This window comes from Acinonyx jubatus, chromosome E4 (assembly GCF_027475565.1).
Source record: "Acinonyx jubatus isolate Ajub_Pintada_27869175 chromosome E4, VMU_Ajub_asm_v1.0, whole genome shotgun sequence".
Classification (NCBI taxonomy): Eukaryota; Metazoa; Chordata; class Mammalia; order Carnivora; family Felidae; genus Acinonyx; species Acinonyx jubatus.
Genome location: NC_069395.1, coordinates 24,944,333 through 24,956,441, shown reverse-complemented (window position 1 = coordinate 24,956,441; position 12,109 = coordinate 24,944,333). Strand labels below are relative to the sequence as shown.

Below are 12,109 nucleotides of genomic sequence, written 5' to 3'. Positions count from 1 at the left end.
GAACCGTCCCCACCTCGTTCTTGGACACAGCCCCTCTGCTGCTGGCTCGGCCCCTCGCGCTGCCTCCAGATCCCGCGTTCCTCTAAGCAAATGGCTCGGCCCTGACGGAACCGGCCTTAATAACGTCCCAGTTTTGGAAGGGGTGGGGATGGGCGGGCGGGAGCGAAAACAGGTCAGACTCGCGGCTGGGGTCCCACAGGCCCCACCTGAGGGAGGGGCGGAGGGGAGCTTCCTCTGACCCACCGTTCCCGGTGGCAACATAGGGGAGAGATGTCTGCATCCCGGGCGAAACGAAATCCAACTTTCCCTGACGCACCTTGTGGGATCAAAGAGGGGTGTTCCCATCTCGCCTTTTGCCACTTCCTCCCTGGGGTATCTCCACCTCTCCAACGCAAACTCAGTACCAGCTCTCTTTGGGATGTTTTTGTGCAGGCGATGTGACCTCCCCCAGAAAGGAACTGCCACCCCCAGGTTTTCCCCTCTTGTCAGTGGAACCTGTGACCAGTGGTTCCTTCCTGCCCCTTTCCACTGGGAAAGTGGCTCGGGGGGCGTTCTAGCATGACTCCAGACCCCTGGATGGGTTTTGGAGTAGGGATGTGCCTGGGGAGAGGAGAACGCAGTGCTGGCTTTGAAGCTGTTGGCTGCCCTTTCCTCTTTCGGATACGCATGAACACCCACAGCAACCTGAGCATCTAATACCTTTGGACAAGGACGACAGACATGTGCAACCTGGCGCCCCCACCCGCCTTCCCATGCTAGTACTTAGGATTATTTCAGTTTAGCTGCTAAAACATTTGCATCAAGGGCCTGCAGTCTCTAGAGGAAATGTCAGTGTCTTAGAACCCCAATTTTGGCCTCAAACACTGGGTCTCTCTTCCTGGAGGGAGAAGTAGCTGCTAGACTAGGAAACAGTGGGCCCCACCAAAAAGGAGCCGTTTTTGAAGAGGGGGTGTAGGATTAGGCAGAAAATTAAGGCTGATGTATCTGGAGACTTTTCAGTCAGGGGCTGGAGACAATTCCCGTCCTGCTCCATTCAACAGTCTTTCCTGCTGCTTTAACCCTTCCTACAGCTCAGCCACCTGTACGTAAAATCTTGCTCTCTCCCCTATTCCCTTCCCACCTTGCATTTCTTACCCACCTGAAAACAGTTCTCTCCTGTGGGGTTTTTTTTTTTTAATCAAAGTATACCAGCCATGTGTGAAAATGCACAAAACCAGAGTTTACAGGTCAACAAATCATGACACAATGAACATACCCACATAACCGCCACCTAAATCCAGAACGAAATCATTACTGGCATCCCAGAAGCCCTCATTTTCTCTCCCAGTCACTACCCCACCCTCCTTACCAAAGGCAACCTCTAACACCACAGAATAGTTTTGCCTGCTTTGGAACTTTGTATAAATGAAACCATTCAGTAGGTATCATTTGGCATCTGGTTTCTCTCACTCAATATTATGTTCGCGAAATTCATGAATATCACATTGTGGTAGCAGTCCTCACTCATGTTCGTTGCTTTACTGTATGCCATTAAATGAATATAGTATAATTTAGCTTTTATTCTGTTGATGGACATTTGAGCTGTTCCCAGTATGGGGTTATTATGAGTAATGCTGTTGTAACAGTTTTGTTTGTGTCCTTTGATACACTTAAGTTCATATTTCTGTTGGGTATGTCCCTAGGAACAGAATTACTGGGTCCTAGAGTAATCATATGTTTAGTGTTAGTAAAGGCTCCTAAATAATTTTTTGAAGTGTTCCTGTTAATTACACTCCTGCCAGCAGTGTCTTAGAGTTCCGGTTACTTCCCATTTTCATCAACACTCTGCATGGTCAGTCCAAAAAGATTGAAAAATTTTAGCCATTTAGGGGGCGGCTGAGTTGGTTGAGCATCCGACTCCTGATTTTGGCTCAGGTCGTAGTCTCACTATTCGTGAGCTTGAGCCCTGCATTGTCAGCACAGAGCCTGCCTGGGATTCTCTCTGTCCCTCTCTCTCAGCCCCTCCCCTGCTCTCTCTCTGAAAATAAATAAATATTAAAAAAAAATTTACCCATTCGGGTGAGTATGTAGAAGTATCTCATTGTGGTTTAAATTTACATTTCCCTGACAGCCAATGAGGTTAAGTGCCTTTTCGTACCTTTATTTGTCATTTGGATATCTGTTCGAGCATTTTGTCCATTTTGGGCGTCCATTTTGTATTTCACTTTCTGTCTTCCTGCTTTGTAGGAGTTCTTAAATATTTCAAAGATGAGTCCTTTGTAGGTTATAGGGATTGCCAAATATATCTATGAGCATATGGATAGAGGACTTCGGTTTTGGGGTCTTCGGAAGCCCCAGGGCCACTCGGACAAGACTGGGAGCTCTGTGTCCACTTTGATCACTAGTGTAGTCTCAGCTCTTGGCACTTAGTAGGACTCAGCAAGTATGTTGAATGAATAACGGATGGGATAGGTAAGACTCATCCAGGTAGCTTGCCCTGTGTCGGGCTGATCCCTAAGGTCAAACATCAAGAGGGGCTGGCGGGGGCAGATTTCCTTCCAGCCCAGCCAGCTGTGACCTTGGGAAGGGGAAGACGCCCAGCCCTTCCCTACTGAAAGAACAGAAATAGCTACAGTCTGTGAAGAGAGAAGCACGGAAGTAGGGAGCGGAGGTCACAGATGAAAAGACAGGAACTAGCAGCAGGTAGCAGGCCAGCCAGATGCTTCAGGAGAGACTCCATTGGGGGTGGATGCTCAGACACCCTCAAGGAGACAGCGAGGAGCATCACAGCCGACTTTTATGTGACAAGGACTTCCAAAGTCCACATGGCTCTTCTCCTCCCTCGAGACATGCTCACTCTGAAAGCTCGTTAGTCTAAAGAGCTCTTCTATACTTAAAAACACTATTCCCTCTCTGAAGGAGGTGCCTTGACTCTTTGGTTGCAGGGTCTCATTCCCACCTCCCCGAGGGGAACTCTTTTTTTCAGGTCTAGGTGTGACTTCCTTGTGGCCTGTAATGTCCATCCTGCAGATGGAAAACGATCCAGTCACTGGCAGTCCGTCTCCAGGAAGTCTTTCCCCAGGCCTATAGCATTTCTCTGTTACCATCCTTCTCCTTCTCTTCCTTCGGACACAGCAGATACCTGGTCAGGTCAGGGGTCTCTACAGGGGAGGGATTTCTCCCTTGCAACACCGTGACAAACTCACAGCACTCCTTTCCCAGGTTCCCTAGAAGACCACGAGGCTGGTGGTGACTTCAGAATTTTCTAGATAGGATGGGTTTGGGGTAGAAGACTGGTTGGAGAGGAGCTAGATGACGCGTCATGAAATGGCATTTGTATTGCAACCACAGCATTTTCACTTAGAATGTGGGCTTTTTGGTAGAGGTGAAGGACTTGGGGAGGGGTGGTCCTCATTGTGGAGGAGCCTGTGAGGAAGCGTCTCTGTGGGGCAGGCTTCTTCAGTCTTGCTTGGCATGTTTCCTAACACGGGGTTCATTTAGCCTCAGTCCCGAGGTCTCCAGGTCCCATGGCCTTCCATCGGGGACAGCTGAAGTCTACCAATGGCTTCTCCATGGGCCACCTGGGTACTCATCCTGAAACATCATAAAATTCCAGAGCCCTGTAAATCTTGGCTCCTCTAACCAGTGTGGTTAAGTCACAAGACTAGCCTGACACGGCTGGAAACTTTGCTGTCTTTTGTCTCTGCTGGGCAAGGGGTGCCCCCTCCCATTTTTCCCTTGCTATAACCCCTCCCCTCCTATCTCCCTTCCAGAGGTCAACTTCTTTCCTGCTGCCCAGAGCTGAGGTGATATCCCCTTCCGGCTTCATTCAGTTCTAGGAGGATGTAGTTATGGGGGCGGGATAGGGAAGTGTGGCCATCTGTGCTCAGGGCTAGTTGCTCTCACCATCTCCTTCGCTTGTCTATAACTCAGCTCCCCTTTCCCGAAGTCCCCTGGATACCCTCTCTGGATTCCTTTGGGCAGGAAGTTTCCAACTATTTGGAAGCTGCAGTTCTGAAATTACTGGGTGTTACTGGGAAGCCCCAGCAGCAAGCAAAATAGCCTGGCGAAGCACCCACTGGGGACAGAGCGGTCACCTTTGAGAGGAAGTGCCGCAGAGAGGCACGTGCCCCAGTTCTGTGCTCACATGGGTTTGAATCCACACTCAGCCACACACTAGGTGTGTGACCTTGGGTCAGCTCCTTGATGTCTCTGAGCCATGTCTATAAAACGGAGACACTACTCTTTCCGAGATGCTGTGAGCATTAGCGATCATAAGAGATTCGGGACATTCCTGCGCATAGTAGGGATATTATGTCTTCACCAAAGAGGGAGAGGCCCCATCAAGGATCAGGCATATGCAAGGGCCGCTCAGGCTCTCCCTGGGGTGCACGCTGAAGTCTAGCCTTCCCAGACCGTGAAGGGCACGCCTACCTGCAAAGGGGTAAAGACGGGCAGGCTTCAGCTCCGTGGATGCGGGTGGGGAGCTAGTCTCAGGGCAGCATCCCTGCGGTGGGTCATCAGCCAGATACGAGTAATCTTTATCTTTCCAGAGCAAGATCACAATTTGCAAACCAGATTATTGTTTCACCCCGCCCTCCGTGTTTACTGCTCTTTGATTAGCCAACGGCCCAGGGGTTCCCAAACTGGCCCCGTCAAAGGAGTCACCTGTGGGCATGTCTTTTAAAATATAGATTTCCAGGCCTCTCTCCTGGAAATTCTGTTTCCAAAATCTGGTGCCAGGCCAGGAAATCCGCCCTGTTAATTGGTGCCCCAGATGACTCCTGTGATCTGACCAGTTTGGGGAACGGTGCCCCAGCCTGGTAGTTTCTAACCATGGCTGCATATTAGAACTCCTGGGGGAGGTTTAACAAAAATATACCTTTGTTATAGGAGGAAACATTGAACTTTGTCTGGGAAGGCTCCAGAAGTCTTCAAAGACATGGAGATGCTTCAGTTGACTCTTCCTGTGTGGATTTATCTATTAACTCATTTAATCCTAATAATTACCCTATGAAGTAGACTGTTGGAATATAATAGGTCAAAAACAAGTCTGTGGGTTGGGGAAACCTAGGTATATTTAAAAGTTATTTAGGTCTGGGGCACCTGGGTGGCTCAGTCGATTGAGCGTCGGACTTCGGCTCAGGTCATGATCTCGCGGTCTGTGAGTTCGGGCCCCGCATGGGGCTCTGTGCTGACAGCTCAGAGCCTGGAGCCTGCTTCGGATTCTGTGCCTCCCTCTCTCTCTGCCCCTCCCCTGCTCACAGTCTGTCTGTCTGTCTCTCTCTCAAAAGTAAATAAACATTAAAAAAATTTTTTTTAAGTTATTTAGGTTAATCATTAGGGAAATGCAGATCAAAATCACAATGCAATATCACTTCATACTCATAGGTTGGCCATTAAAAAAAAAAAAAAAAAAAAGGCAAAGCCCAGAAAATAAGCCTACGTTGGCGAGAGTGTGGAGAAATCCAAACCCTCGTACATTTGCTGGTGAGAATGTAAAATGGTGTAACCACTGTAGAAATAGTTCGCTGTTTTCCTCAAAAAGTTAAACCTATAATTACCGTATCCCCAGCAATTCCACTCCCAAGTAAATGCCCAAAAGAATTGGGAATAGAGAATAGCATTCTAGTCGGAGGAAGCAGTGAAATGGCAGGCAGGCCAAGGAGAACGTGGCAGTTTTGGAGAACAGCACGTTTTTTAATACATGGCTGGGTGGGGAGTGGGAGAGAAAGAGGACAGTGCTCTCTGATGATATCAGGTACGCAGCTTGGGACTTACTTTACAGGGACTTTTTGTTTGACGGGCTGGTTTTGTTTTGCCAAGTGGATTACAGGGTCCTCAAGCATAGATACTTTATATTTTAAAATTTATACTAATTTTTAATGCCTTATAGTACGTTTAAAATTTCTGTTTGCGGACACATTCTAATTTTTTAAAAAGACAGTTTTTTTTTTTTTAGGAGTAGCTTTAGCTTTACAATAACATGAAAGAAAGGTACAGAGCCTTCCCATAAATCCCCTGCCCCCATACATACATAGCTTCCCCCTTCATCAATACCATTGACCAGAGTGGTACATTTTTTAAAAAAATTTTTCTTTGTTTTAATGTTTATTTATTTTGGAAGGAAAGAGAGAGACTGAGCATGAGTGGGGGAGGGGCAGAGAGAGAGGGAGACACAGAATCCGAAATGGGCTCCAGGCTCTGAGCTGTCAGCGCAGAGCCCGACATGGGGCTCGAACTCACAAACCGTGAGATCATGACCTGAGCTGAAATCGGTCGCTTAACTGAGCCACCCAGGTGCCCCACCAGGGTGGTGCATTTTTTACCAAGGATGAACCGATATTGACACGTTGTCATCACCCATAGTTTACCTTGAGGTTCACTCCTGGTGTTGCACACTCTATGGGTTTAGACAAATGTTTAATGGTATGTTTTTTTTAATGTTTATTTTGGAGGGGGGCCGAGAGAGGAGGGGACAGAGGATCTGAAGCAGGCTCTGCACTGACAGCAAGCCTGACTCGGTGCTCAACGCGGGGTTCGAACTCATGAACCATGAGATCATGACCGGAGCCAAAGTCTGACACTCAACCGACTGAGCCCCTAATGATATATTTATCATTAGAATATCATGTAGCGTGTTTTCACTGCCCTACCGATCCTCTGAGTTCTGCCTGCCCATAACACCCCCTCCCCACTACCAGTGATCTTTCTATTGTCTCTCTAGTTTTGCCTTTTCCAGAATGTCATGTAGTTAGAATCATAGAGTATGTAGACTTTTCAGATTGGCTTCTTTCACTGGGTGATACGCATTTCAGCTTCCTCCGGGTCTTTTTATGGCTCGATAGCTCATTTCTTTTTAGTGCTGAATGATATTCCATCGTGTGGCTAGGCCACGGTTTGTCCGTTCGCCTGCTAAAGGACATCTTCTTTGCTTCCGAGTTTCGCCAATTACGAAACAGGTTTTTGTGTAGATAAACGTTTTCGGGTAAATACCAAGGAGTGCACTTGGTGGGTCATACGGTAAGAGTTTTGTGAGAAACTGCCAGACTGTTTTCCAGAGTTGCTGTAGTTCTGTTTTCCCACCAACGATGGAAGAGAGTGGCTGTTGGCCCACATCCTCTTCAGCACCTGTGTTGTCAGTGTTCTGCGTTCTGACCGTCCTAATAGGTATGTACTGGTTTCTCGTTCTTTTAATGTTTAAAAAAAATTTTAATGCTATTTATATTTGAGAGAGAGAGAGAGAGAGAGAGAGAGAGAGAGAGAGACTGTGAGCAGGGGAGGGGCAGAAAGATGGGAGACAGAATCTGAAGCAGGCTCCAGGCTCTGAGCTGTGAGCTGTCAGCACAGAGCCTAATATGGGGCTCGAACTCAAGAACAGTGAGATCATGAACTGAGGGGAAGTCAGACGCCCAACCCACCAACCCGACAGAGCCACCCAGGTGCCCTGGTATCTTCTTCTTTTAATTTGCGTTTCCTCGATGACATATAGGGAGCATCTTTTCACATGCTTATTTTCCATCCACATGTCTTCTTTGGCGAGGTGTCTGTTAAGGTCTTTGGCCCAATTTTTATTCAGGTTGTTTATTTTCTTACTGTTCAGGTTTATTTTCTTCTGAGTTCCAGGCTTGGATCTCTTGGCACGTCCAGCTTGTTACATCCCAAATGGAGCTTGTCATCTCCTGGATATCTGCTCCTTTTGCAGTCTTCCCCGGTTGGGTAAATGAAGCCGCCCTCCCATTTGCTCATGTCAGCCACCTGGGAGTCGTCTGGACCCCTTGCTCTACCTTGCCTCCCCCCTACCCATCAACCACCAAGGGCCATGCATGGACTCCACCTCCTAAATACCTCAAACATTTTTTGTTGATGTAACATTTACATGCAAAAATTAAGCACACAATCCATTGGCATTTAGTACCCTCACAACGCTGTGCAACCACCAACTTTATTTAGTTCCAGGGCACTTTCCTCACCCCTTCCTCCCCCCACCCCCGGAGGAAACCTTTTACCCATGAAGTTACTCCCCTCTCCCCCGCTCTACTAGTCTGCTTTCTGTCTCTGTGGATTTCCCTATTCTGGACATTTCATATAAATGGGTCCATGCAATATGTGACCCTTTTGTGTCTGACCTCTTTCGTTCAGTGTAACGTTTTCAAGGTTTATCCATGTTATAGCATGGATCAGTATTTCATCCCTTTTTTTATGGTTGAATAATCGTTCATAGCATGGATATAACAGATTTTGTTTATCCACTCATCTGTTCATGGACATTTGGGTGGTTTCTATCTTTTGACTATTATGAAGAGTGAAGCTACGAGTACTCAAACTTTTGAGTACTTGTTTTCAGTTCTTTTGGGTATATAAATAGGAGTGGACTTGCTGGGTCCTATGGTAACTCTATGTTTGACTTTTTGAGGACACAACGAAATAATGAAAGCTGCGAAAACCCCCAGAAACCCAGTGTTTCGGTCACTCGGGTTTCAGCACTCAGTGCTGGCACAGGGCAACTTGTCACCGTACACACATGGTCCTGAGACTAACACAGTTCAGTTCAGGCCCCAGCGCGACACTTTTCTACAGAGCTTGCCCTATGTCTTCAAAAAGAAAAAAAAAAAGAACACCCTGAGGATGTATAGGTTTTGTCACTGTGAACTTTAGAGACAGACATGGCTTTGGCGTGCAGGGAGGAACTGAGTTGTCAAAGTGCTTAGCTAAGAGAAAGGAAAATCGACTTGTCAAATCCTTCCTCTCAGCACGACTGCGATGGATCCCTGTACAACATGCTATTTCTCAGCAGGGCTGACTGTCCATTTTCTCGCTCCTCTTTGAGTTCTAGTTTCTGATTCTGGGGGTTGTCACGAATTAGTGTAGTATTTACAGCATGGCACATGGTGGCTGAGGAATATTTTTGGGTATTAAACGCTTTCTATTATCCTTACATCTTTATATTTGTAGGTCTAGACGTCACATATATGAAGCATGATGCTTATCCTTTTTATTGGCAGCTGCATGGACACTGAACCGTGAAATTGCAGGTAGTTTCATTTTTATAAAATTATGTACACTTAAATTTTCAAAAAAAACCCAAACAGACTAATGAAGTGTTCAGTTCTCCAGTAGGAACTTTGTCTTTTTCTACTATCTCCTCCAGAAGGAGAGGATATTGGATCCAGAATGGCCACATTTTTTAGCAACCTGGGGCAACATCAAGGGACTCCCATCCCATCCTCTTTGCTTGGGAAGATTTTGCCTTCTTTCCAACCTGAGGTATGAGTAAGAAGCTTGAGTGAAGTCTTGGATGGGGATGTAGGGTATTCCTGTGATTATCGCCGAGGTTCCTTCCAGGAGGATTTTGGGAGTGGTAGCTGGATGTGGGGAGGGGTGGGGGAAAGTTTCAGATTCATTGCTCCTTCCTGCCCAGAGTCTTAGAGCTCACGTTGTCCTGGTCTGGCCAGCATTTTCATTCTTTCCAGAAGCCTTTGGGGGCCATAGGGCTGGAAGGTTTGCGTTCTCAGAACCAGGATTTGGAGCAGTTCCCTCTCAAGGGTCTTCCTTCCCACTCCAGACGCTGGAAAAGACTATCCTTTCTGACACTAGAAGAGAGTGGTGCGATCCAATGGGGACCAGGTCCCCTGCTCATTCTCCTTCCGATTATCCCATGGGTTATTAGAGACCTAGCTGTCCCTAAACTCAAAGAAGGGAGAGGAGCCCAACTCAGAAGCTGGGGTGGGGGTGGTAAGGAGTGTTGGCAGACAGAGGGAAGAGGTGTGAATAGAGTGAGGTCGGCCAGGGGAACACAGAGAGCTTGAGCTACGAATCAAAGCCCATGGTAAAACAGCCTTTGTCCTTGAGATCCCCCTGGATCGGAATGAATGAGCCACACACCACAGGTTCTTGGGACGGGCAACGTGGTATGATTGAAAAGGCACTGGACTTGGGGATTTTAGACTGGCATTTGAATTCCACGGCTGCCCCTTAAGAACTGTGTGATCTTGGGCAGATGACTTCTCTGAGTCTCAGTTTCCCCTTCAGTACTACTAGCACAGGCTTTGGACTCAGAGAGACTCTGCTCCCAACACCTGCATGACCTTGGGCAAAGTGCTTAACCTCTGAGTCTCAGTTGCCTCATCTGTAAAACAGGGGCAATAGCCCCTTGGAGCTGTTGTCGGGATTGAGTCAGAGAACGGATGGGAAGTAGATTCCATCATTAATTTAGGATCATGGAAAAATGGTGCATCTGGGGCCAGGTGACACGGGTTTGAATCTGCCCCTAGCTGGCTGTGTAACCAGTCTGAGAACCAATTCCTGCTCTGTAAGAAGGGGCAGTAATATTTTCCTCATGGGGCTCTGCCGAAATCAGGTGGACGGGAGCACTTTGTACAGCTCTGTATGAATGTGAAGGATTATTTCTATTCTCCAGCTCACCCTCCAACAAAGGCTGAATAAGTACTGAATTGGCAACAAAAAGGGAGGGTGAGGGAAGGAATGTGAATCTTAGGGGGAGTAGCAAAAAAGCTCAAATAATCCTCACACTGTGTTTCTAACACTTTCCATTAAGCCTAAACTTCAAGGGAGAGCTCACAGCCATGGCTGTCAAACCCCAGGAAGGCGGGAAAGGCCTTTGTCTGGTGAGGAAAAATGGAGTCTCTCAAGTCCCTGCTCCCTCTGCGTCTCGCTCTCTGACCCCAACTCCCTAGTGACCCACAAAACTCAGCTCCCAGCTTGGAGCCAAGAAATGCTGCCTTCCAATGCCCCCTACCTGGCAGCTACTAAGCAGATTCCAATATGCTCAGGGTCGGACTCCGCAGAGAGAAGACAGGAGCCTTGCTGTTCCCTAAGGGAGTGCAGCTTGCTCCTTCTCTGCCCGCCGCCTGGGGCAGAGACCCTCAAGTCAGGCTCCTCCTGGCTCCCCCCCACCCCATGCCCTTCTCCTTCCCTTTGACAGGTCAGAACCAGGACCAGATGCCAGGGCCGGAGCCCTGCTGGTCCTGGGCTCCACTGAGAGGCGGGATCACGAGTGCCCTTCTCTTGGGAGCTCAGCCCATAGGAAGTGCCAGGGAAATGTTTCCACAGATTAGTGCCTCCTGGGGTGAGGCAGAAGCAGGTGGTGGGAACAGGGCAAGGGAGGGAGCAAAGCCCAGGGAGCCCTTGGGAGGAGCCCAAGGACAGAGGCTTTTTTCTCTAGGCTCCAGCCTCCAGAACCGGGAGGCTGGGGGTTCCTCCAAAGCCCCCCTGCCTCCGTGCCACCCCTCGTTGACCGCTTCACGCCGCACAGCTCACGTTATTTGACTAGTTGTTGTAGTGATTACAGTGGTATCACAGTTGACTAAGTTCTGCTCCAGATGTAGGATAAATTGGAGGGCAGGAGAAGGGATGCAGGGGCAGGAGAGGAGAGATGAAAAGCCAGCTAAAAAATCCAAGGGAGGTGCGGGGAGAGAAAGGAAGTTACAGCCAAAAGAAATAGATAAGCAACGGAGAAGGCAGCCTGGCAAGCATGCCCTAAATTAAACATCTCTAGAAGGTAAAACCTGCTTGAGATTTTCCCAAATCTGCATTTGTTAAGTCTGGCCTTAATAAGGGGTGGTTAAATAACCAGCGCAAGACAAACAAGCCGGGTAACCTCTAAGACGGGGACAAGAAGGCAGTAAGCAAGCACTGGTCAGCCTAGGGATGCAGATGTTCAGAGGAAGGGAGAAGCCAGATTTCTGCTGGCCCTTCCCTACTCCTTGGCCTGTTCTTTGGTGAATCCGGAGTGATCAAGGCAAGAGGGTGATGTATCATAATGTGGTTTTGACCCGAAGTTTCATCGACATTAGCTTTGCCCTTGAGTTAGCCTCGGCTGAGGTCGGGCACCCCTAATCCAGCTGGCTCCTTGACCTCACAGTTCGTGCAGGTGAGGAACTGACTCCTGGTCTGTGTCAGCATTCTGGATAAACTCAAAGATGAATTTCACCTGGGTCTCGTAGGCGCGGACTGAGATTTTCTCATTGATGCCGTGGATGCTGTGGGAGAGATTCAGGGGAAGGTTGGAGAAAGCCAACCGCTTTAGCACAAGCCTTAGTGCAGAGTACCCCCACCTCACATGCCCTGAAGCCACTGGCCTTTGACCCTCCAGGGGTAGGAAGTGGGC

The 12,109-nt window shown here is 48.3% G+C and overlaps 1 protein-coding gene across 3 annotated transcripts in view; it reads right to left on the bottom strand.

Moving 5' to 3' along the window:
* The window catches only part of PM20D1 (peptidase M20 domain containing 1), a 44,985-nt gene that overhangs the window by 2,720 nt on the left and 30,156 nt on the right, over positions 1-12,109 (bottom strand). The window contains exon 13 of one of the 3 annotated variants that reach the window (XM_015069956.3): positions 5,835-11,981. The exons of the other annotated variants lie outside the window; for them this stretch is intronic. Coding sequence (XP_014925442.1) covers positions 11,858-11,981 — 124 coding nt within the window. The 3' untranslated portion in view covers positions 5,835-11,857. Of the gene's footprint in view, positions 1-5,834; positions 11,982-12,109 lie in introns of those variants that run through there. 3 annotated transcript variants of the gene reach the window in all.